The 26,394-nt window shown below is 42.1% G+C and overlaps 1 protein-coding gene across 1 annotated transcript in view; it reads right to left on the bottom strand.

Moving 5' to 3' along the window:
- The window catches only part of LOC146001403 (uncharacterized), a 39,333-nt gene extending 15,908 nt beyond the window's left edge, over positions 1-23,425 (bottom strand). Inside the window, exons 1-2 of the mRNA XM_083138718.1 lie at positions 23,319-23,425; positions 19,624-21,244 (exon numbers count right to left, since the gene is read on the bottom strand). Coding sequence (XP_082994844.1) covers positions 19,624-21,165 — 1,542 coding nt within the window. The 5' untranslated portion in view covers positions 21,166-21,244; positions 23,319-23,425. The remainder of the gene's footprint in view (positions 1-19,623; positions 21,245-23,318) is intronic.
- Positions 23,426-26,394: the final 2,969 nt, after the last annotated feature.

The following is a 26,394-nucleotide window of genomic DNA, read 5'->3' as shown; positions in this document are numbered from 1 at the left end:
GAGTGTATGAATGGATTACTAAACGACTTCGGCCTTCGAGGCTACGGTTTCAGTTGCAACATGCAGTATAATTACGTTTCTACTACTCTGAATTGACCAAAGCATGTGGTATGTATCCTTCATTTTACTTAAAAAGCCCCCTTTATACATGAGATACTACAAATAGTTTCAGGCATACCCTTGAATTCTGATTGCCTGGCACTTTTTTTTTTAACTAAGTAATGAAGTGACGTTTATATTCATATTAGGCCTACGACTAGCTCGAACTAAAAACTCTTGTGAAATACTGTGTATATGTTATCCTTGTGAAGTGAGGAACTTCATATTTTGCTAAGAAAATATGTATGAAAAATTATATTTGTAGCTACTACTTGAAGAATTCAAATTATTATTATGATGGAATTTCAACTTACGTACAATCTGCATATAATGTGTTATCGGAGAGGAGTTTTTGTCTCGCAGTCAATTTATTTTTAGTTGAGGAACTCGAGAGTAAGCTGGAAATATATAATGACTCACGTTGTGGTGTGCTGTTCGATTAATCAGAATTGGAGTGAGAGAAATCTGTAGTTAAGTTCATTCAACACGTCAATTTGTAACTGTGAATGCAAGTTTTCTTTGATTTAGCAGGAAATCAGTCTGCTATTGTTGTAAGTAATAAATGGAAATATATATATTTTCTGCTCGAGTAGGAATCCGCAGCCGTTATCCAATCAATCAGTTTCTCTGTGTGAAACTTCTGTCTAGGAAAGCTACATACAATTTGCTTTTAATAACAGCAGCTTCAAAATAACCTATCCATTCTTGTCATGCCAAGTAATGTTTGATTTTGATTTGTTATATTTAAATTTGGTTTTATGCCAGTTTTGGCTAATCGCGAAGACGAGGATGGGTGATGAAATGGCAAAATTGATGAAAGGACATCACAAAGAAAATAATGCACAGGCTGTGATCCGAACTCGGAACCTGTGGCGTCGTATTGCACTGTGCTAACCACTCCGCCACGGAGCTCTGCAAAATAATGTTTGACCATACATTGTTCATGAAATAAAAACATAACATATACAGTGGCTCACATTAGTAATCAAATACGTAGCATCTTGCTGCATTCCTTCACAATATTTGAAAATTAACAACATGTACATAAATATAAACGATGGTGAAATATTTATACGCATTTCTTAAAGTTATATGTAACTTTTTTTAAAAAAATTTGGGTGCGTCAGCACTTAGGCTATTTTGCACCCGCCACGTTATACGGGGTGCAGCCCCTTACCATAACAAATAACATAACTGTAATGTCGCATAACTGAAATATTAAAATATTCTGACTTAGGTTAAAAGCTGAGGCTGTAAAGAGGCACTCAGCGCATATGACAGAAAGCAGGAGAACACACAGAATTATACTGGCCATAGGGCCAGTCGCCAGAGTCTCGTTAGTCTGGAAAGAGCAGTCCAGGGCGTACTACGTGGAATGAAGTTGAGGATTGGATGTAATACGTGGAAGGTCACCCCTTACACCCCTGTTACGTTTAAATATTTGAAAATAGTTATTTATGTTTGGGTGTGAAAAAAGAGATCACTTTAATATTCAGACAAATCGTGAAAGCCTTCTGTTTCTGTTAAGCTACGTTTCCATTCTGACAAGTTCCAGACCCATGACGCGCAACATGTGCAGGCGCATGTTGCGCGTCATTCAGTGCACTGTTTCCAATTCAAAACTACTTCTGCAAAATACGCCTACAACAGCACCGGAGTGCAGGACTTGAGTGTAGCGTTGTTCCATTGTGCTTTAGAGTAGTCAGTGTTTCTTCTCTTGTATTGTAATAATTTGGTAGTGATTTAACTTGTGTAAAGATGAACAATACAACTATGGCGGGTTTTGTGGTTATGGCAGGCGCGTACCATGAACTTGTAAAAATAAGAGGCGAAAACGACCTAGATGGTGGATTAGAAGTTTTCTAGCGAAAAGAAATTCGGAAGGAGCATATAACTCGTTGATGAGAGACTTACGTCTTCAAAGTGGATACGAAAACTTTGTAAGAATGACTGTAAGTGATTTTGCATTGTTATTAAATCTTGTTGGACCACAGATTGTAGTCGCGTCGTCTGTTTCTACTCTAGTGCGCATGCCCCAGGAACTTGCTGCAGGCTGTTTCCATTGTCCGCGGCGCATGTTGTGCGTCTTAATTGTTGGGGCAATTTTGTCCCCGGCACTTGCGCCGCGGCATGTTGCAGACAATTTCCATTTCAACAAATGCTTGGCACATGCAGCGTCGCATGCCGCGCGTCATGTTGCGCGGCAAATTTGTGGTAATAGAAACGAGGCTTTACATCGTTTTTTTTTACTGGTCAACTACAGTGCGGGGAAGGAAAAATTGATGCTACTTCCTGACTACATTTGTTACCAGTAGCTGCATTGCTCCCTGACTGAAGTACGAGAAAAATGGGTAACAAAAACAAAAATACAACATTTGACGAATGGCAGCTATTTATTTTTACCGTACCTAACCAAAGGGTACAGGGAAATTGAAAATGTTAAGTAGTATATGTAAGCGTACCGTGGGTGATGCAATAAAACGTAATGACAAGCAAAATGAGGTAGATTCCGTATCTCAGAAAATTCAACCAAGAGAAATAGGAGAATGAAATGAAGGAGCTTCAGTATAAAAAATCAAGACCCTTTCCTCATCCCGACCCCCTTTCCAAACCACGAGCTCCGAAAGCAGCTGTGCAACTTGGAGTAGGCATTGGGACTGCTGTACGGTTCAGTAGCGTTTCGTCCGAAAGCGAAATTTCTAGAAAAATGCTACAGTTCGTCTGCGACGGTTTAATGAGTTGCGTTTTGTTCGATCCTGGCTGATGATGAGTCACACCTTGACTAACCACTGGCAGCGATGGAATTGGTGACTAGTATACCTCGGTTTACAACTTTTAAAACTACATTGCATAGACAGCGGAGTGCAGACTCAAGACAAATTGTCGAGAGAGAGGTCCCGGGTTCGATACCCGGTGGACGCACAAGTGGTTCGGATCCCACTTTAAACTGTAGGTCCAATCCCTATTAGCCTTAATGTGCATAAAGTGGACTTAAAACAACAAATCAAATCAAAACAAATCGTCGAGAGGAAGTGAACTTGGATCTAGAAATTTTAGTCATGGCTGATGGCAACACTTTCTTACTATCTGTCAACTACGAAGGTGAGATTTGCAATTTCCAGAGGGAAAGAAATATTAAAACAAAAAAATATATATTTTCTTCGATGGAGCATTTAAGAGTGTTAGCAAGAGTTTGCTTCATTAAACACTATTAGGATGGTAGCCCTCGGACGAAACGCTACTTGGTCAGGTAACCGTAAGTTGCCTGTTCCTGGAATTCGGACGCGAAACGCTGCGCCAGGTGCTGTACACCTGGCGGTTCAGAGAGCGAAGATGAGCATGAGCGACGAATGCTGAAACTGACGAAGGGACACTCACAGAGAACACTCATGTGCAGATCGGGATTCGAAACCGGGACCCCTGGCGTCGTAGTGCGCTGTGCTAACCACTCTGCCACGTAATATTTTTTATTTACTCATTTATAGCTACTTCCTTTTAAACTAACTAACTAACTCTCTAGCTTTCTTAAACCCGAAGGTTCATGGCTGCAGCAACACAGGCCTTCCATCTGTCCCTATATTGAGCAAGATCTATATACTCTTTTCCATCCCTACCGATTTCCTTTAGGTCCATGTCAACGTTGTCCCTCCATCTTCGTCTTGGCCTTCCTACAGGTCTCCTACCATCAGGTTTCCCAACAAGAATCCTGTAAACTCCTCTTTCCTCTCCCATTCGTGCCACATGGCCTGCCCACCTAAGTCTTCTTGATTTAATTATTCTAATAACATCTGGACATGAATACAAATTATGTAGTTCTAAATTATGTAACCTTCTCCACTCACCTGTCTCCTCATCCCTTTTAGGTCCAAATATTTTCCTAAGAACCTTATTTTCAAATACTCTCAATTTATGTTCCTCTTTCAATGTAAGGGACCAAGTTTCACACCCATTTAATACGAGCACTACATACAAAATTACTGTTTTGTATATTTTAACTTTTAGTTTCTTAGTTATTAAACTAGAAGACAAAAGTTTATGAAGAGAGAAGTAACTTGCATTTCCTGAATTAAGCCTACTCTTTATTTCCTCTTTAATATAATTTTCATTGGTTAATATTACTCCTAAGTATTTGAATTTGGAAACTGGTTCAAACGAGTTGTTATCAATAATTAGATTTTGATTATTACCTAACACTTGGTTTCGGCCTGTAAGCATATATTTAGTTTTCTCTTTGTTAACTTCCAAACCTATGTCTTTAGCAGTTTTGAAAAGTATTTTAGCATTATTCTTAATTGTATTTATATCATCCCCTAATAAGTCTACATCATCTGCATATGCTAACAACTGAGTCACACCATTTAATTTTAGTCCTTCGTTAGTTTCTGTTACCTTCCTGACAGCATATTCTAAGGCAAAATTAAAGAGCAATGGATATAATGCATCTCCTTGTTTTAACCCATCATGAATTGTAAATTTGTCAGACACATAAATACCCACACGAATTTTACTTTCTGTTTCACTGGTGCATACTTGTATCATATTAACAAGCTTCTTAGGTATTCCAAATTCGACTAATATATTATATAATTTATCTCTTTTGACCGAATCATATGCTTTTTTGAAATCAATCAATACCTGATGGACATTTTGATTATATTCCCACTTTATTCAAGTGACTTCCTTTTACCTACGCTAAAAAAAGAAATTTTAAAAAATGAATATTAGTCTTTTTTTCAACATGTCCATTGAAAATGTAAATGATCTGTCCCTTTTTTATTTTGTCAGGAAACCTTTAAAGTTTGACATTATAGTTCTTGGACTTTTGTCGCCATTGCACTGAAAGTTTACATCATTGCAAAGGTTGATATATCTATCTACCAGATAGAACACTGGAATTGAATGAGATTAGGTAGTTGTTCTGTAATGGAGATAACACAATTCCATTATAACTTTGTCATTCGGTAGAATAATCGATTACTTTGATTTCACTATTATTCAAAATGTATCTATCTGTTAAAAGCAAAAGTAAGAACCGAAGTCCACCATACCAGCAACACTACTACTTCTAAGCAGCTCCCACAATTGACTGAGGTTAGAATGAAAGTTTGTCTTGTTTTAACCTTTTGACGCCCAAGACCTTTTTCACAAGTAAGCCTCTGGGTACCGAGCCGATTTTGAGCAAAATGCAGAGTTTCAATTAAATAAGTGTAGATCGGAAGCTAATTGTCCTAGAGAGATGAGTGATATACCGTTGTACGCGGAATGAACCAGAGATTCAGACTATATGAAATTTTTGCAAATATGTGGCGAGGGGGAGGGGGCTAACTCTCAAAATTCCAAAATTTCGGGATAAAAATTGTGTTCCCCCACCCTCCCCTCAAGCATGTTCATGCAATAATTAACATATATTATTATAGCTAAAATGCAATTGCGCGATATATATAATTTTTGGTTGACTTTCCTTTTCCAGGTGGTTCGTGCCCTTGCCTTTTTTTCGGACATTCATGCAAAGGTTCTATTTTTATTTCGCGTCTACCACTTTCGGTTAATCGCGATGATAAAGGATGTGATAGGTGATGGAAGTGGTATAAAGACAAATGACCCATCCATATTTTCTAATCCGACATTAGACTTCGCAATGTATTACGCTAACTAATTTGCCACGGGATCGGCTTCTTCGTGTTTGTCTACTCATCAAATGATTGATTAGTTATTCAAACTATATAGGTAGGAAAGCTATATAACATAACGAAACAGAAAAAAAATCCACTTGACGTCTTCTAGTACTATCATCAGCCTACAATTTCATGCTCTCAAATCCACACAGAAAACTTCTTGTGGCATTAGTTTTACGGAATGGCCTTGGGGAATAAAGATCGCCCATTTCCTGGTTCAGCTCGAAACAATCAGGTGCCTTATCGAAGCTGCTGTTGAGCACGCAGGGTTTCTAACCTACTTCGCCGTAATTCAGTTGTTGTATGTATTGTAGAGCCAACCGCAGATTAAATAGGAGGAAAAATACTTTTTCCGACGGAAAATAAGTTGGCAATGCTACGAACACTGAGGCATTCTTGATAAGACGCCTGAGGAGGGTCGAGAAAACTTTCCTGAAAAAGCGCAACCCCAGTATCGAAGGTCATGCTACACGTGGATTGGCAACTTTCGGGAGCATGCTGTCTGTCTACACAATTCTACCCAAATACCTGTTTGAAAATGAATCTTCTGCTCGCATTTTATTTTTCAAATGTAGTTCTGACATTGTAGTCATTTTGCAATTATTTTTATTTGTTCTTATTTTGCTTTGCTTTTGTCACTTTTATAATTAATCGAAACTATGAAGATGGATGATAAATAGATGAAATTGATGAAGAGACACCTAAAAAAGATATTTACAGACCAGGACTCGAACCCGGGACCTAAAGTGGATAGGTTGGGGGGGGGGAGACCGTCAATAACTCCCGGTCACGAACTGGCTTATAATGTTTGTAATTTCTCAGGAGTATTTTTTGTTCTGTTCATGCATAATGCCTGCTTTCGGAAACTTAATTTATAAGTGACACACTTCGTTCGGTGGGGACAAGCCACGAATTGTTTGAGAGGAGGGACAAATCTCATTCATATACTAGATACAATCATGGACTATACTTGAAATGGCCTCCCCGATGGCGCAGTGGTTGCGTCGTCGCCTAGTAATCAAGGGGTCCCGGGTTCGATACCCGGTGGAGGCACAAGTGGTTCGGATTCCACTTCAAACTGAAGGTTCAGTCCCGATTGGCCTTACTGTGCATAAAGTGGACTCAAAACACCAAATCAATCAATCATATACTTGAAAAATGACGTGCTAAACACTACTTTCGGAGATCAGATGGACATGGCAATTTTGATATACAAGATGCACTTTTTCTACTTAGATTGTTTATGTCCAAATTGTATCCTAATAGATAATCTCGCAACAACGCAAAATGTTTAAATTGACTCGAATTCACAATGACTCATATACAGTGTGTTTATAAATGAACGGTGCGGCTTCAAAAATTAATAATAAATCTATTTATTACCTTACACGGACAAAACTTACACCGTAATCAGCAGCAACTGTCCAAGTTTATATAACTTTTTTTAAAATTGGTATAAAGATAGAAATCGAGAGGGGGCAATTGCCCCTCTGTGCCCCCTTGCAGGTGCTCTTGCCGTCTGGAAGAAATAGTGCACGAAAGACGTGAAAACTAAATCCATCTTGAGTATCCTTTTGTCTTGCTACTCTTAGATTCTGCAACCTTTCTTTCTATAGTCCAATGTTTGCCTTCCTTACCTCCTAGAATTGATTTCTGTACAAGTTTGAGGGCTAATCTACCCTGCCCCCTGTGGTTGTGCCACAACACCTTCTTCCGCCGTTGTTCCTTTGTGAACTTTCATCGGCTTCAAAATACTTCATTTTCTTCAAGAGCATAATATCGTTTAATAACCGGCGATATGATTCCTCTACCCTAAATTTCTGGAATAAAGTATAATAATATAAGGGCATGGAAATCTGGAAGGGGGGCGAGGATGGCCACCTCTCCCCTTTAGAAAACGAATGTCAGCTAAAAGTATATATTTCACACGTATAATTTGATTTGTCATACTAATTTACATTAATTATTATAATGGGGATGCAGGAATGCGATAATTTCGAATTCAAGTGGTGTTTCTTGAGGGGGCAACACTATTATCGGGTTAATATGCAATTGCATATGGCATATTTCTCTGATGTCCATGACGAGGGGGGCATTTTACCCCTCCCCTTGCACCCCGTGCGCACGCCTATTGCTACTCCTTTCTACACTAGTTGGAAGCTTTATTCAGTTTCGAGCCAAAAATGTAATTTAATATCAAATCAGGGTTGTTAAACGTCCACGAACCCATAAATTCTAATGGGTTCTATTGGGTTCCGCAACAAGACTGGAAACTTTTTTATCGCACAGTTTAAATTCGGTCCAAGTTGCGTATTCTTTCATTTCAATATGGAACTTAGACCGTCTTTTAATTGATCCGGAAAGAAGGTCCCTTTGCCGTATTTCAATTGATCAGGAGAAAAGGTCCCTGGAACGATCTGAAATACATAAAAAGGCTCTTTACGGTCCAGATCCATTTATGCTTGCTAATATTCCCTGCTGAACCGGAATTGAATTGATTTAAAATTCCTGACCCTTTAACAACCCTGGTTGAAATTCATTTTTTTACAAACAACCATATTTTTCACGGCTATTTCACATTAATCCCATACGATATACTGAGTTATTTTTCGCAATGTTCCAATGAAAGGTAAGAGATTTTGGCTATTCCTTTTTCTTCCGTGATGTTAAATAGATTATATTCGTCACGCACCTATAACGTTACTAGCTAACATTTGTGAATTGTTCTTTCCTTGTAACGTTAACATCTACCATACTGAATTTATTTACGTTCCTTATGTAGATGGTATGTACCCAACTGCATTTTGTTCCGTTCCGCTACAGTGGTTTACATTTTGTTACATTCCTATGTAACGTTAATTAACCATATTGCCTTTCACTTCATTCCGTTACGGAGGATTGCATTCATTACGTTCCTATGTATACCGTTATTTACTACCATGTTGCATTTCGTTACGTTTTTTTGTAACGCTAGTATATACCATATTGCATTTCGTTACTACGTTCCTTGTAACTTGTAACGGTAGTATATACCATATTGCATATTACGTTATGTTCCAATGTGCTCATTTCGTTCCGTTCCTTTATAACGTTAATATCTACCACAATACATTTTGTTACGTTCCTTGTAACGTCAGTCTATAACATATTGCATTTCGTTACGTTACATGGGTACCAGCAGTGGAACCATACTTTTCCTCCTACAAAATGGAACGTACCGTGTAACGCAAATTGGGTACGTTACGACTCCCTGTTCTCAATTCCATGCTCCGGATGACGCACTTAGCCGCTTCAGGTAATGTGTTGGCTATCGGCGTGCCGTCGGCGTTCAAGTTGGTGTATCGCATCAGTGCGTCGTTGTCGTTGGCCGCTCTTCGAAACGTGATGCGCAATCCTCCCTTCCACATGATCTCCTTGTAGTCCGAGAAGAATCCCGGCAGCAGACGCATGGGAAAAAGCACCGTGTGACTTTTAGTCGATATTTTGGTCCCCGCTTCGAATCCTCCCGCCTGGTAGTATGCTGCGTCTGTTTTGGATAATTTCAATGTTCCCACTGCCGTCGACGTGATGCCTGGATAATCTATTCTGTCTATGACGGTGTTGTGTTTCCTCACCTCCACCTGCGAGAACAGGTGAGGCACGAAGTTGTCCACGAGTATCAAATTTGCATTGGGCGGAAACGCATCTCCGTTTTCCTTCTTCACCACGTCGAATTGAAGGTAGAGGTCCGCTCTGTGAGGATGAACGAACCCATCGCCTACGTCCACGTCGTATTCGATCTCCCTGTTTGCTTCGTTGAGATTGGCGAACGTGCGACGGTTGGGAGGGAAAGATTGCAATTCGTAACTTTCGATTTGCTCCATTTTCACTATGTGTGTTATTTATTATACGTTGATCTCCACGATGGCCGTCGTAGTGGCACCTGCGAAATCCACCACGTCTCCTTTCTCGTTTGTCACCACCAACTCTATGTCGTCTATGCGGTTGCGGCATACTGGAAAATAGATCGGCGAAGAGGGTGTGTAGATGATCGGTTCCATGAATTCGGAACTGGGTTTGAACGTAGCTATGATTCCTGTCTGCTTGTGACTTCCCAGCAGCTCCCCGTCCGAGGATTTCGTGATCATGCCTTCCGCCACGTTGCAGTGAATGTTCAGAGTTTCGATGGCTAGAAATTTAGGAATATTGACTGCCGTGTGCTTGATGCCAGCTTCGAGTTTGGTGTTGTTCTCGAAACCTAGAAGTTCTCTTATGGTGCCCAGGTCCACGGTCTCCGTTGCCGATACGATTTCCACTCTGTGCGTGACCGAATTTTGAGAAAGGTACGTGCCTTTGGGTAACTGAGCTTGCAAAGTGGAAAGATTGTATTGACCTGGCGTGACGACAATGTGCTCGCTTCCGACGCTAATTTTGTTGTTGTGCTGCGTGACGTTAGGTATGAGGTACATGCTGTAGAATGCACGCAGAGCCACGGATTTAGGATAGACGATGTCGTCGTGCAGCGTGAGTTTCAAGATTGAAGATTCGCTCGTGAGATGGAACACGCCCATCGTATTTAAGATTCCACAATGCTTTCTGAAAATGTTCCACCGACGGGTTATTTATTTTAGACATGTATGCGAGAACAGAAAGGCATAGGTGGCCGCAGTTAACATCGGTGAAACCCTGGATGCGTTTGTCATTGTAGTAGAGGTTGGCAACACTGAGATACTTCACCAACCTGGCAGGTGGTGTGCCACCGAACGAATCGAAAACAAATGCATTGTTATCGTCAATTTTGAGGTAGCATATCCAATGTGTACCAGGATTTTTGTAACTGTCCAGGTTGACCACGCCATACTCCTTTTTCTTCACAGCAGAGGGTAGAGAATCGGACATGAAAACACCCCTGAAGTTTTTTATTCCCAACAGTTTGATCAGAGATTCAATATCGAAGTTGGACAGGGCTTCTTCTTTTTTTTATATTTCTTCAAAGCATCGAGGTTGCTTTTTTGTTTTTTGGTTATACCTTTCCCCTTCTTCTCCATAGCCAGGTTGTGACGTTTCTGTTCTTCCAACTCGGCTTTGTTCTTCTTCGAGTCGATGACGGTTTTCGCGATGGCGGCACTTCCGCCGGCCAAACTTCCAACAGCCCCCAATGCTGCCAGGATGGCTGGGATGCTGAATATGAAACCTCCGATTTTTTGCTGTTTGCGCGAACGCTGTAAGCGTCTCAATTGAGGTGTGCTGAGAAGTAATTTCATTCCGTGTCCTTTCATCAAGCAAGAACGTTTCTTCTCGCGTTGTTTTTTGGTGAGTAAACCATCGAGGGTACCTAGATTTTTCAGATTGGAGTATGGTATCTGGTACACGACACCTTTGGGCTTCATGTTGATGCTCTATATGTTATCTTCACGGTATGTTATTTATATATATGTTTTGAGATTTTTTTTGTTTTGTGTAATTTTTTTCGGTATGTTATTTATATATAAATGTTCTGAGATTTTTTTGTTCCGTGTAATTTTTTTTTTTTCAAGGATATACTCCGCGCAGAGCTGTTACACAAATTCTATTACGTGCTTTGTTTTCTTACCAAGAAGTTCCTTTGTACCCTTGTACACGATTTGAGTTTTGTTCTCGATTAAAATAGCTAGCTTCTCGTCGGATAACATGTTAGCGTATCGATCTGGTAAAAATAGACTGTATTGTGCGTTGAGCAACAAACGCGCCTTGGGACCATACTGGGTAGAAACAATTGAACCGGAAGTTATCGTGTAAGGTTTGTCCACTTCTAATTCCTGAATTTTTACATACTCTACTGACAAATTTAGCATTTGTTTTAATGCTTGAAAGTCACTCATTTTTTCAGTCGTCATATTGAAGAGAAATTTTCAGTGTGTGTGTTATTTATATATCAAGTTTTCGACAGAGGAAAAAAGTTCGTGCTTCGGAAAACACGATGATGTGCGTGATAATATCTTCCGTCTCTTGTTTAGATCTACGCCAATCATCCGTGTATTGTCTTCTTCCCTGCCTCGCCTCGTGCAGTTCGTCCATCCTCTCGTTTAATTTTTCCCCTGCAGCCGAAAGAAGAGTGTCGAGATCACCGCACCTCATGCCACTGATCTCCCGAAGATAATCCTTAACAGCCATTTCACAAGGGATGCGAAATTCCGGCGTTGATCTCGCTATGATTAAAAGTTTATTAACATCTCCGTTTACTGCGTGTTTAAAAATTTTACACAACAGTTCGTGTGGCAAGACGGTTATACCAGACATGATGTGTTTTTTTTTTTTTTTACTGTATGTTATTTATATACCCCACCCAAGTTTTTGTTTTGTGTTCATGGCGATGGTGGTGCCCAGTGCTGCAACTCTTTCTCCCAGCGAAGCGTCTCTGCTGACGAATCTTTCGAAAGCTGCGTGCTCTAACTTTCTGTCTGCTTCGTGACGTGCATCCAGTTCGGTGCGAGTGGTGTTGTAAGCGATGTCGTGATCTTTGCATGCGGCGTCCAACGGATTCACACCCCTGTCTCCTCTCTTCAATCTTTTCTCGAGTTTGGTACCTGGTCCGCAGTACTGGTAGCCGGGTAAATGCATCTCGAAAGGTAACTTGTTGATGATGTCGTTCACGAGTCCCTTTCCTTCGGCCATGTTCCAGAATCTCGGAGGCAGCGTGTTGATAATTTTAATGAGGTAACCTATGCCCTTGTCGTTGTTCACGATGAAGTTGGAAAGTTTTGTGCTGATCATGTCCACAATTCCTACCTTCTCGTTGTAGAAATTACGATTGCCTGCAGTCTCCTCTCCTGCAATAACCAACAACCTGTCTATGAGCTTGCGCACGTCGTCCACCCAAACGAATTCTTTGGGCAGGGTGTTGTAGAGTTTGACGCCGCTGCCTGTTTTCACCTGGTTCCATATCGGCTTGATGAGATTTCTGTACTTCTCGCCGCTGCTGGATTTGACCCTATTCTGCGAGGCGTCGTTGTTTTGGTATAAGGCATCCGTCATGATCAAAATTTCCTTGTAACTCTGGTAATCTTCGTCGGTGTAATCTTTCGGCTGCTTTTTGGCAACGAGTTCCCACAGTCCCACCGTACCCGGATACCTGTTCCAACTATCCTTCTCGCCTAAATTAACTTTAATGTCGTTGCCTTCGAAGGTAACTTTCGATTTTCCAATCTTCCAAACCACACCGCCGCCTTCGTTGCTCTCCATGCTCGGATACAATCCGAAAACTTCATCCTTGTCGAATTTCGCCGTGCTCAGGTAGTCTCGTGCCAAAGGTCCCAACTCGATTTTATCCAAAGACGACGGCGTGCTACCTATGGCTCGACGTCGTGCCGGTACGTCCCTTAGTTCGAACGGCGTCGAAGGAATGCTCGAAATAGGCGTGGGTACGGTGTAACTTTTAGCTGCAAGTGGTACGAGTTCGTTGATCAAATTTTTATTTTGTTCCGTGACACCTTTAATTTCTTTACCTAGATCGCTGATGGCGTCGATCACAGGTTGATCTTGACGTTTCTTCTCTTCGTAGAATCCGCGATTCTCGGATTTCCAACCTTTGAAGCGTTTCGCGAGGTAATCGCGAAGCTTGAGATTTTCGTCTTCGATTTTTCGTTTCGTCATAGCATTATTTATACTCATCGTTTCTCACAACGTTGCAACGTTTAGAAAGTCGTTGATTTTGTTTCTGTATTTTCCCTCGTTAGGTTTTCTCGTCATGTCGATCGTCGCGAATCCGAAATCGTCACTGTTCCAACAGTGGGAGCAGCAGCGTTCCGAAAATTGATTGTAGTTCATGTCTCCGCCTACGTAGTCATCGTACGCGTGCTTGAGGTTGGTGTGATCTTGACGAAACAAACATATGAAATTAGCGTTGTCGCGTACTAACTGTTTTGGAATTTTGGAAAACGTTTGAGCTAGGAAGAAGCAATCTATTCCTTTGTGACGACCTTGCGTGAAAAAATTGCGAATTTCATTTTGATTTTCCAGGATGACATCGTCGAACACAACGACTGAATTTTCACGACAATCGTGGAGTGGTTTTATTTCCGAAGAGAACGTTGCAATGTCCAGACCATCGTACAGTTTTATCAGTTGCTGGTATTTCGCTTGTTCGAGACTTTTCGAAAATACGTAGAGGTGCCTGTTCTTCCAATCTAACCAATTCGGTGCGAGGAGAAAATTGTCCACGAGCAGTGTTGTTTTCCCACACTCTGAAGGACCTACGATCAGACAGCGGATGCTGTCGGGAAGCAACTCACCGTTCTTTTTTTTCGTTTGACTTTCCGAATCCGGTAGACGCTTCACCACGTTCCACGTACTCACAAGATCACTTCGTTCGCGTCGATCCAACTTTTTTCCGGAAGTCCCAGCCATTTGACAAACAGTTTGTCGCCTTTTCTACGCAATACTTTCTCGATGAGGTACGTGTCGGGATGTTTTGTTTTAGAGAGTTCCTCTTCGTAAAATCTTCCTTTCAAAATCTCGCCGCTACTATCTTTTATTATATACGTGTGTCGGTTTCCGGGTAAAACTCGAACCACCGTAAAAAGTTCCGTGCTCCAATTTTTTGTGAACCCCTTCTCGAAGGTGCGTTTGAATTTGCTGATCCTCACCTGGTCTCCAATTTTGAATTTTGATTTTTTGGTAGTCGTGGGAGTGTATTTTGGACAGTAAACTGTAGAAATTAAACGCTGCTCGTCAGATTTCGTAACGTCAGCTGGCTTCATGCCTATCGTTCTGTGTACCGTATTATTATAGGTGTCGACGAGTTCCGGCAGTATGTCGACCCATTTGTAATTTCCTCGAAGCGTGAATCGTTTCCACATGTGTGTTTTCAAGGTTCGATTAAATCTTTCCACGATGCTGGCTTTGATGTGACTGAAGGTTGAATAATGTCGAATGTCGTGTTTCCGAATAAACTTTTGGAATACGGCATTGTAAAATTCCTTCCCGTTGTCTGTTTGCAAAAACCGAGGTCGTCTGTCGCTTTCGCGAAAAATTGTCTTGAATGCTTCCGTGACGCACGTTCCTGTTTTGGCTTTCAAAGGTAGAGCCCATGCGAATTTCGAAAACGTGTCTATGACGGTGAGGAGATACTTGTTGCCCTTGTTCAATTTATGTACATTTTTTAGATTGCCGCTACTCATCTCCACGAGGTCACTTTGCCAGAGGTCGTCGATGCCCTTGGTCACCACCGCCAAACGTTCGTAGTTGCGGCGTGCAGGTTTATGCAATTCTTCGACGATGGCTTGCCTAGACATTTTTTAGAGATTACGTTTGAAGAGAAGTACCAGCGTGATGGGATTCAAAGAGGGTGGCACTTCGCTCGTGTTTTGAATAATCAGCTTATCGCCGGCACTCACGTCGAAAACGGTGAGATCTTCGTCTTCGTGTATTTCATATATGTTGCGCGTTTCGTTCCAACGTGCCAGAGGAATGTTTCCTGCTTTCTGAACACCACGATTCGATATCAAGGTCATGGTGGGAACGCTAGCTTTTCTGCCGTGAGACCAGTACGAAAATTCGTTTATCTGAATCGTGCCATCGAGGAGAAACTTGTAGTACGGATGATAAGGATGTAACATGTACAGTTTGTTACCTTCGACGAACGTGGAGATTCTCTGTTGATTGGGTACGCTGTTGATTTCGATGGCTTGCAGAGAATGCAGTTTAGCGAATTTAGTATCGACGCTAACGAGGTTGCTGTGAAGCTGTCCCAGTGTATTTTGTACGGGCAACAAATGTTCAACGATGGTATCCGTTACTGTAGAAAATGACGGTTTGATTTTCACTTCCACGTTCAACTGCTTGTAGTTTTCGTTGAGTTCTTGTAACTTGGCACCGAAAGAGGCCAGCGTCGATTCCTGCGTGGATTCCAACACTCCAACTTGATCTCTGATGTTGACGACGATACTCTGAAGGTTCTCGACTTGATTCAATTTCGAACTTTTCTCGGTGAGATCGTTCACGATGCTTCGCATGCCGGTAAACTGCGTGTGAAGGTCGGCGACGCTCTGCGAAGTGGGCAGCGTCGACACCAGCGAAGCAAGTTCGTCTCGAATCTGTTCCACGTTCGCCGTTTCCGTTTCTAGTCGTTTCAGCATACGTGATATGCTCCTTTTCAAAGCGTGTAATTCTTTTGAGGTGGGGAGATTGGCCACCCTACTCTCGAGATCGCTCAATGAACTTTTGATGTCGCTCGAATCGGATAGTGCCGTCACCGCCGTTTTCAATTTTTCCAAATCTTCGCTCGAAGGTACGCTCGTCCGTAACGATTCCAAGTCATTCTGTATGTTGTCCAGTACGTGATGAAAATGAGCAAGGTTTGATTCGACGTTCAAATTTTCTAAATATTCGATCTTCTGCTGAACCGTGCTCAACGTGTCTTGTATGCTCGTCAACGCGCTCGCTTCAGCGTGAATATTTTTAATTTCTTCGTTGATCAACTCCAGAGATGCCTGAAGCGTAGCGATGGTGGTTTGAATGTGTTCGAAATCTTGATAAGCCTCCAATTGAATTTTTATGTTCGCGACGCTTTTGCCGATGACTTGCAATTCGTCTGACGATGGTAGGTTCGTCATGGTATCTTCCAAAGTCTGTAACTTGGATTTAATTTCTTCCAACGTGCTGGCGAATTCTTCTTGTAATTTGGAAACAACAACATGCAAGCGTTCTACATCAATATCCTTCACGACGGTTTGAAGTTCAGAGAAATTCTTTTCGATTGCCGAAGTTCGTTCTTCGATTTCGAGTTTCAATTTTTCCAAATCTTCATTTTTCGATTGAAATTGCTGCAATTTGGCCAAATCATTTTGAAGCTTATCCACGCTCAACTGTATATTTTGAACGTTGTCGTAAGAAGGTACGTCGACATAATTTTTTATGAGCGTTTTCAGTTCGGAATCGATTTTCAGAATGGGGTCGAGACATTGCGTTTGGAGCGTAGCGATCTCGGACTCTAAACTTTTGTTTAAGGTCTCCTGCAAAGCAATCAAATCGCTCCTCAACTTTTTAATTCGGACGTCCAACATGAGAATCTCTTCTGCGTGGTCTACACGCTTGGTGTTGCCGAAAATATCGTTAGGCATTTTGGTTAACGGTTATTTATAATAGGATAGACGATTCGTAATTCTACGAAGAGAGGAATAAGTTTGTCGTAATCTCCTAGGAGTTCCACGTATAAACAATCTCCTGCAGAAACATCGTACGTAATGTTAGAAAGCATCTTGTCGTGCTTGATTCGAAAAATGTTCTTGCCGGTAGATATTTTGATTTCGCCTACGTTTTCCGGATTCACGGTAATTTGAAGTTTTCCATCGATCGGAATTTTGTAAAAATGTAAATTGTTGTTAAAGACATAAAACATCTTGCCTACATCGTCATCCAATTTCGTCCAAATGCTATTAAGGTGAACAATCAGTAGACCGTTGAGTTTAGTTAACATGGAAGGTAGAAATTCATGATCTGTCGTCGCGCGGTGTACAGTCTCCATGTTGGTTTGTTTTCGGAAACCAAAGAGATTCATAGGTATGCTGGTTATTTAAAATACGGTCAAAGTTTTTTTTGTAATGACAGTCAGTGTTTTTTTTTTGTAATAACTAACAAAATGATTTTTTTTGTTTTTTTTGTTTTTGTTTTATGAATCTTCTGTTGAAGATGGGCATATGTTGCAGGTTTTGCTTTCTGCTAAGCGATAGTGCCCCCACGGCAGTGTGTGGATTCCACATTGGAGAACACACCTCTTGTCGTCGTTGGGATCCAGGGCAATCTTCCTCACTTTGTTGGTGGTCAACACATGGTCGACGCTCTGGATGCGCTGTTCTGCTCTTAGAACCGACGACCTGGTCTTGAGGCAATCCACGAAGTCCTCGAATGTGAGATGCTCCCGAACCACCTGTCTGCCGACACCCTTGGCCTTCTTGGTAACGCTACCCTCGGCTTTGATGGTATAGGCCTTGGCGCGAAGACCTGCAAACTCGAGAATCACATCTCCGTCCTTCTCATCTTTGAGTTTGCCAGGCACCTTCTTGTTGCGGGCCAGGATACCGCTCTGGTTCGGTTGGGGATAGCCTGACGTGTCAAAAAGGTTAACCAAAGATGGAACTGTGGCTATATCCCCGTATGCGTCGGCTGTGTGAACGTGGTACACCAAGCTGTCCGTGTCCGTGTAGAGAAGCGAGATGTTGTGGCCGTAGTGTGGACGTAATATGTCGTAGTATGTCTCGAACATGTGGAGCTTGCTCAGATCCAGAACCGTGGCTCCAACGTAGATGGGCTTGGTGAGTTTCACCACACCTTGCCTCATGTGAATCAGAGCCAGCTGCTCGTTATAGATTGTTCGAGACTTGAACAATGGACTCGCGACAAGCTGACGACATCGCTCTTTCCTCGTCACCAATTTTATGTCCACGCGATTCCGTACATTCTCCATGGTCTTGCCAAACACCGCATTATTCATGAGCTTGAAGAAATCCTTATCAAGCTCGGACGTGGCTGCGGTGCGGTGTTCAGTGTTAACTTCAATATATGGACGCAACCACGGAGAATGCTCGAACTTGAGGATACGGTGAACTGCGTGGACTGTGACCCCTTGCTGCATCAACCACCGGAGATTCTGGTAGTGAAGGACGTAATTCTTTTTGGGTTCGAAATCCATGACGAGCTTCTTCTGGTTGGAATCGGGTGGACACTTGAACTCGGGTGCAGGGGGAAGATCGCAGAACGAATCCTGCTCGTTCTTGGAGAACTCAAGGTCCACCTCGGCGAAGAACCCATGTTCCGAATCGTCAAAACCTTCAACGTCGAAGTTGGAAGGATCAGCCCACTCGAACCCTCTAAAGGGGAGTGGCTGCATCATGGAGTGCCCGTACAAGTTATTCACATCCGTGTGCATGATGTAGCTCGACGGTTGGGTGGAGTCGTAGCTAGTAGCCATGTGATGGTTGTTGGCATGCGCGTGCCGTTGCGACACCTGGACCATTCCACCCCGGATAGCGCGTTCCACAAACAGCACCATGTCCACGTCCAAAAGAAGCTCAAGCTTGATTTTCGTTACCAGAAACATGGCTGACCACGCCAGTCCGGGGAGACTATAGAAGTAGGCGGGATCCAGCTGGTAAATCTTCATTGCGGTTGCACGGAACGTCTGGAACACGTCGGCAAGGAGCGTCACATCAAGTTTGAGGTAGGCGTCGTGGTAGTCTCCGAGAGTTCGACAACCCAGCTCGCACCACATGGACTGGGCGTGGTGATATTCTTCGTCGGTGATGCCCGAGCCTCGTAGCTGACTGTAGAAGTTCGCCTGGGGAGGTAGCGACGTCTCCGCAAACTTGGTAGAGTCGGTGACGTATTCGTAGGGGTAGACCCCCTTACGCCTGAAGAGACCGACGTCCAAGTTCGGAAAATTTGCAGAGGTGATGAGTATTTGCTCGTCGCTAAGCTTCCCTGCGAGAGCATCGAGGCTTGCCGGGAGGAACCTCAGGGAGTCGAGGAAGCGAAGCTCGACGGTAGAGTCGGATGCTGGGATCGGCACTTGTTTGCTCACACTGATGTAACGCTCCTCGTTTTGTGCCAGGACATTGATTCTTGCGTTGTCGTACCCAAGATGCTTGATCAGGTGGTGGAAGTCGTATCCCGAGCCATTGTGAAAAAACACAGGGATAAAGTGCGGGTCCTGGGCCTTAAGGTTACATCTGTTGCACCAAGGACCAACGTACCTACCGTTAAAGTGATCGTGGTGATGGACTTTACGGTTGTTGGCGGTGTACTCCTCGACGCAGACAGGGCAAGCGATGGCCTCGTCATGTCTTCGTTGATCGTTGGGGGACAGTGGGAGCATAGGCTTGGGGGTCAACAGTACCCTCCTTATCTCGATGGCCTCGACAACCATCCTCTCGAGGAAGTGTTTGGCTGCATCGGGACCACGGTACACGTAGGGCTCGGGGGCGATGTGTTGATCTCGTCGCACCACAACATATGCGAAACTGGATGCCTCGTGGAGTTGGTAAGGGGTGGTGGAAGAAACTTCAGGATCGGGATCGCAAGTGGACAGGGGTTTGAGGAAGGCCTCGAAATCCGCGATGATGATAGCGGGGTGCTCCACCATGGCACCGTGCATGTGGAAACGCTCCACGGTGCCAGGTTTGGGTAAGACTGCCACCCCCGGCTCGTTGGCATTGCAGTAGAGCTTGTGGTTAGCAAGCTTCTCGGCAGCGATGTTTTCTTCTTGTAAGCTCTGGTGTTTTTGTTGTTGGTTGTCAAAAGTGATCAGACACTTTCGACAAACTTCTATGCTACCATGATGCTTGCTTTTTTGACTCGACACAAGTCTAGAGAGGGAGCGAATAAGAGTGTAGTGGTGATGGGTCTCGTTCTTGATGAGTAGGAGATGGATTTCTCGAGCATCATTGTTGTCTATGTCGCTCACCCGGATGGGGTACACCACATTTTTGTCGGTGAGGCCATAAACGTTGATGGCCAACCGAGGGTTGTGTGTACGGGCCTCGAACTTGCGAATGTCCGAGACCTCCACCGGGTAGTCAATCCCAGCAATGGCATCTTCCAGCTCTGGCTCATAGGGTAGGTAGTGGTTAACTCGGTGTGGATGGTTTTTCCAGTGAACAGGGTGCAACGTCGCAAGCACACACCATACGAAGCACTTGTTATCTTTATTTTGGATGTTCAGGACGGCCGTCTTTGCCGCAATTGCTTTTGGTAAGCGGACGTAGCTGGAGGCGGAGAGAGGCACAAACTTGGAAAGTTTGACGCGCAGCTCGTGAGGCTCACCACACAGCGAACCCCCCGAGCCCTTAGCTTCATGTTCTTCTTGCTTTGCCAGCAGCTCCTCGACAAACTTGTTGTAGATGTCCTCGAGGTTGTCGACATCCGCCAAATGCAGCGTCTTCGCCTTGGTGTTGTGGCAGAAGCTGTAAATTTCATCAGACGGCTTCTTGTACCAGCAACAAAGCGATGCGTAGAATTTGGTAGAGTGCGTTGCAAGCGCATCGCCGAGAATGGAAATAATTTGGGCTTGCACGTTCTCCAAAAAGCTACGCACGTCGCATGAGTCCTCCGAAGTAAAAGGAAAGTCTTCTAACAAATGCTGGAAAGCAGACTGGTTCGCTTTCGCCACATGCTTGACACGTTTGGCGGGTGGTGCATTGATGGTGGCTGCTTCTGCCTCTCTCTTGGTGGAGGTCGAAGGCTGTGCCCCAGATGTATTTTTGCTTAGACAAGTAAGCTTATGTTTCTTGGCATACGCAATCGTAATATGTTTATTGCATCCGGAACACAGTTCAGTGGCAGCCAAATGCTTGTCTGGCACGCAGGTGCGACAATGTCTTGCAAAATTTTTGCTTAATATAGTTTTTTTGCACACAGGGCAATTTTTCATGGAGCGCATTTTTTTTGGGTATGTTTATTTATATGTGATCTGTTGGTGGTAGAGTGTTGTCTTCCTCAAATATGTGTTTTAATCAACTCTATAAAAAAATAAAAAAAAAATATATAAGAAAAATATGATTGTAGATAGAAAAAACACAATAAATATTGTATGCATGTGTAATTCTATTTAGCTTATTTTTGCTAGACACGAATCTTCTTCAGATTTTATTGCCCACTAGTATATTTTTCTACCAATCTAGTAGAGGTGTGAAACTATGAAAATATACTTGTTTATATATATTTTTTTTTGTTTTGGCTGATATAATAGCAAATATATATATAGTTATTTTGAAATTCTAAAACTTTCAGGTATACTTATTTTTATATGCAAACATACATCATAAAAAAATTACACAATCGTATTTTTTTTCCATACACATATTTTTTATTTTCAGAAAACAAAATTATTTTCGATCTTTATTTTTTTAAAAAATTTATTTGTGTTTATAGTATTTGTCGGGCAATAGCAGATAGAGCAAGAATCGTTTTCCTACAACCCATAGTTTATAAATTACAAAACATCTTAGAAATTACATCTTGAAATTTTAATCCAAAATAACTCAAAAACAGCAGGCACTAGTCATCATCCCTCCATTAGGTTGTAGAGTACTTCTAATTTTGTATCGAATACTATTAAAATTTTCGAAATAGGGTAAAAACTAAGCCAGCAAATCAAGTTTCTCAAAAAATAAAAAAATTGTCTGTATTTCCGAAACTTGAGGGGGTGGAATTGATTTTATTTGCCAGTCGAATAGTTCTCGTCGAATCCTATCCAACAAACCTAAAATCATCATCCTAGCTCAATTAGGAGCCGAGAAAATCAATGTCTTGGAAAACATCTTAAGATTTTTGTCTTAAGAAAATTTTCTTGACAGACCGGAAGTAACATCTTGACAGACCGGAAGTCGACTTTCTTAAAGATTAAGATATTTGTCTTAAGACATTTTCCAAGACATTGATTTTCTCGGCTCCTATGGGGCCTAGAACCATGTAACTTTGGTCTATGCATATACCAGTACTTGTCCGACCCTGTGGCCGAGTGGTTAGGACATCGTGCTGCGATGCCAAGGGTCCCGGGTTCGAATCCCGTTTGGGTTTGGTTGTTTGTAAATATCCATTCATCAATTTCATCATTCACCCCCATCTTCGCAAATTAGCCAAGAGGCACAAAACGCAAAATAAAATAAACTAAATCAATCAATCAATCAATTAATATACCAGTATTTTTCCTACATGTTCACTCACCTTACAACCCACCCGATCAAAAAAAAATACTCCCTGCACGCATACACACATGTATAAATTTAAAATATAGGTTCGATATTGAAACAAAAATATTATTTTTTTTTCCTCTTCTCCTCTCTCTGGCCAAGATTGCAAATAATTGCAGAAATAATAATACCATGATATTTTTTTAGACTGTAAGTCTAAATAAATAAGATTCGAATAACTATGTACTTCTACTAGCCTTTGCGATGGCGCAGCGATAGCATTATAATCAAAAAATCTCGGCTTCGATACCCGCACAAGTAGTTCTTGAAACTGTAGGTCCAGTCCCGATTAGCCTTACTGTGCATAAAATAGACTTAAAACATCAAATCAATCAGTACTTCCAACAGCCTCTGCGATAGCACTGCAATAGCCTTGTAATCTCGGCTTCGATACCCGCACAAGTAGTTCTTGAAACTGTAGGTCCAGTCCCGATTAGCCTTACTGTGCATAAAATAGATTTAAAAAACAACAAAATCCAATCCAGAGTATCAACAAATTCAAAAAATAGAGTTTCCCCTGTACACTTGTATAATTTTAAACTCAAAGTTCGATATCCTGCAGAGGTGGTTCGGATCTCGCTGTAGGCTCAGTTTCGATTAGCCTTACTATGCATAAAATAGACTTAAAACAACAAAATCCAATCGAGAGTATCAACAAATTCAAAAAAATAAAATTTCCCCTGTACACTTGTATAATTGTAAACTCCAAGTTCGATACCCAGTGGAAGTGGTTCGGATCCCACTGTAGACCCAGTTTCGATTAGCCTTACTGCGTAAATTTTAGTTTTATAGCTAGTCAAGCAACTTGTGTGCGTATAACTTATGCTGATATGGTACTCACCTGACAGACCAAACTAATTCGGCTTCTATTACACTTGATATTTACACTTGGTATAGCGTACACTTTTATGCGACTACCCAGTAGCAATACTCGACTGCAACTGATGTGCGAAGAATAGCAAAAAAGCAGGCAAAAGCCTTGGCATGTATCACACCCCCCCCCCCCCGATTCACCAGACGTTGATTGATTAATACCCGAGTGCTTCTGGCGTGCCCAGCAGCGAAACCAACACAATATCACCGGAAGGTCTACTCCACCCAGTTGCGGCCAGTTTTTTTTGTGCGGGTGACCTTCCGGTGATATTGTGTTGGTTTCGCTGCTGGGCACGCCAGTGACGCAGAAAGCTCCAAAGGCAGCGATCCAAATCATGATGAGCGTGGGAACGTGAGGCGATAATATCTGATTGTCTCCGCCGCCATTATTCCCACCGAGGTCACCCGCACAAAAAAAACTGGCCGTAACTGGGTGGAGTAGACCTTCCGGTGGGGATAATGGCAAAGGAGATAATTAGATGCCGCCGCCTCACGTTCCCACGCTAACTCCTCTAGTTACTAGCAGTATTTTGCCAAATAACCAAAATATTACGACAACAATTAACCCACCCACTATTGCCGACACCACCACTACCATACAAAAAAAAAACACGTGAAACTCTACAGAGGTGCGACTATCTAGAGTCGCAGCCGTTAGAACCTTTTTGGGTTGGGCACCACGCACCCTGGCGGGGTTAGGGGCCAGGAATCCTAAAAAACAACAATTATTTATTTGTTTGTTTGCGTCACAATACAGGTGCGCGCATATGCATGTGCAGCACATTGTTCCCGCGATAAGATTTTTACAAAAATCCCGATATACATTGACGCCCAGAACTTGGAAATAAGGCATATTCGCTCACCACTGTTGCCAGCTTAGTCTCCCTCTTTATCTTACGGCAACATTGACGTCTCTAGTTTTTTTTTAATTGCAGGTAGGTTGCCAACACACTCTAGTTAATAATGCTACATATTATACACGCACACACGCACACACATACTGTGTTGCCATCTCTCTTTTACGGCAGTATATATTTGTTGCCGGCTCTATTGCACAGTGTGTGTATGTTACGCCAGTGTATAAATTGGCTAAACCCTTATCAAGTAAGAAAAACTATAGGTAGGTGTTGGCAGCATTGTCGGTTGTTTAACTCTTCCCCCTCTCTCTTTTTTTTGTAAAAAAACCATGGTAGAAATACCAGTAGGTTGGCAACCTTGATTTATGCAATTAATTAAAGCAAGCCTCAAGCCTCAAGCAAGATTGCCAGCTCCTTGCCTTAGGTTAGGTTAGACCAAAATAAAAACCTTGGTAACTTTTCGAGTAAAATATTGGCAACACTGCAAGACAAGCCTCAAGCAGTATTGCCAGCTCCTTGCTTGAGGTTAGGTTAGACCAAGATAAAAACCTTGGTCATTTTTTCGAGTAAGAGGTTGGCAACACTGCGAGCCCCACCGAGCCCCAGCTGGCAACACTGCGAGAAAAGCCTCAAGCAAGATTGCCAGCTCCTCGCGTTAGGTTAGATTAGCCCAAGAAATAAAAACCTTGGTAACTTTTCGAGTAAGAGGTTGGCACTGAGCCCCACCGAGCCCCAGCTGGCAACACTGCAAGAAAAGCCTCAAGCAAGGTTGCCAGCTCCTTGTTTGAGGTTAGGTTAGACCGAGAAAGAAAAACCTTGGTTATTTTTTCGAGTAAGAGGTTGGCAACACTGTGTACCTCACTATACCTCATTTTCGGGCGTGGAATTCTCTTTGCTGTACTACTAAGGCCCAACCTCCATTACCCTCAGGTACCCTTTGATTAGAGGTTGAGTGAGTCCCAGAGTCACTTTATGCACATATGCACGTAAGATCACCCAAGAGAATCAAACTGGGTCGCCTGTGCAGCAGACAGACACCCTACCGACTGGACCAACCCTGTCCTTTACTGGATTGTATGTTCTTGTTCATATAATACAGAGCTAACATCCGTTTACCTTTTTGCACATAAACTTACATATGGTGGCATTAATGGGCGTCCGGAAGGGGGGCAAGGGGGGCAAAGGGGGCCACGCCCTCTCTGGAAAATGAATGCCCACCTAAAAATTATATATTTCACACACAATTTCATTTCTTTCACAGTAATTTATGTTAATTATTATAAGTGTGTTGAAGAAACATGACAATTTCAGACTGTAGCAATGTTTTTGAGGGGCATCAATATTGTAGGGAAAAATGTGTCTCCTTTGCCCCCTTGGAAAGAAAAATACCTTGTTTGCCCCTCCCTGGAAAAAATCCTGCGGACGTCCATGGTGAAATTCTACAGATATACTTTGCTTTAAAGTATGATTTTAGTAATCTCCAAAACTTTAAACGTATGAAACAACTCGTGGGGCTCAGTCCTGTTGCCCAGCTTTCAACATCCTACCAAACGAAAATAGCTAAAAATTACAGAAAACTCGAGGACCTTCAATGGTTTGCCTGTCAAATAATTACTTTAATAAATAACTCTTTCTTCCTTGCAGCAACATTTAAGCTATTGTTGACCAGGTTTGCATTGTTCAGAACAATGGATAAAATGAACATTTCTATGGTAGATAAAGGTGTACTAACATCAAGATATTTATTGAATCGACTCAATTTTAAATCAAAAGGTTTGTTCTATTTTATTATTAATAATGATAAGATTTAGAGGTGAAGCTTTATGCATGCTATTACTTATATCTTGCCATAATACATTTAACGAGTGAGAAGTAATTACCGTATTTCATTGCACAATCGTCGCAGATATTAATCCAAATCTTTCTTACAAAAAACGTGATGTGCGACTATTATGTGTAGCTTTATTTTTCAAAAGCTACGCCTGTATTACAGGTACTTAAAAATAATTTACTTATTACTAAATGTCTTTCGTGCAAGATTAGGTTGCACGAAATACTCATGAATATATACATTAAAATTGAATAGTCCAAATCGACGCATGTCATTTCTTTGTAACAGTTTAACCAACAATTACGCCATGAAAAGTCAGAAAACATTTTTTGGACTGGAAAAAGAGGCTGCAACGT

Source organism: Lepisma saccharinum, chromosome 17 (assembly GCF_977018435.1).
Source record: "Lepisma saccharinum chromosome 17, izLepSacc3.1, whole genome shotgun sequence".
NCBI classification, from domain to species: Eukaryota; Metazoa; Arthropoda; class Insecta; order Zygentoma; family Lepismatidae; genus Lepisma; species Lepisma saccharinum.
This window is presented reverse-complemented; position numbering and strand designations above follow the sequence as displayed.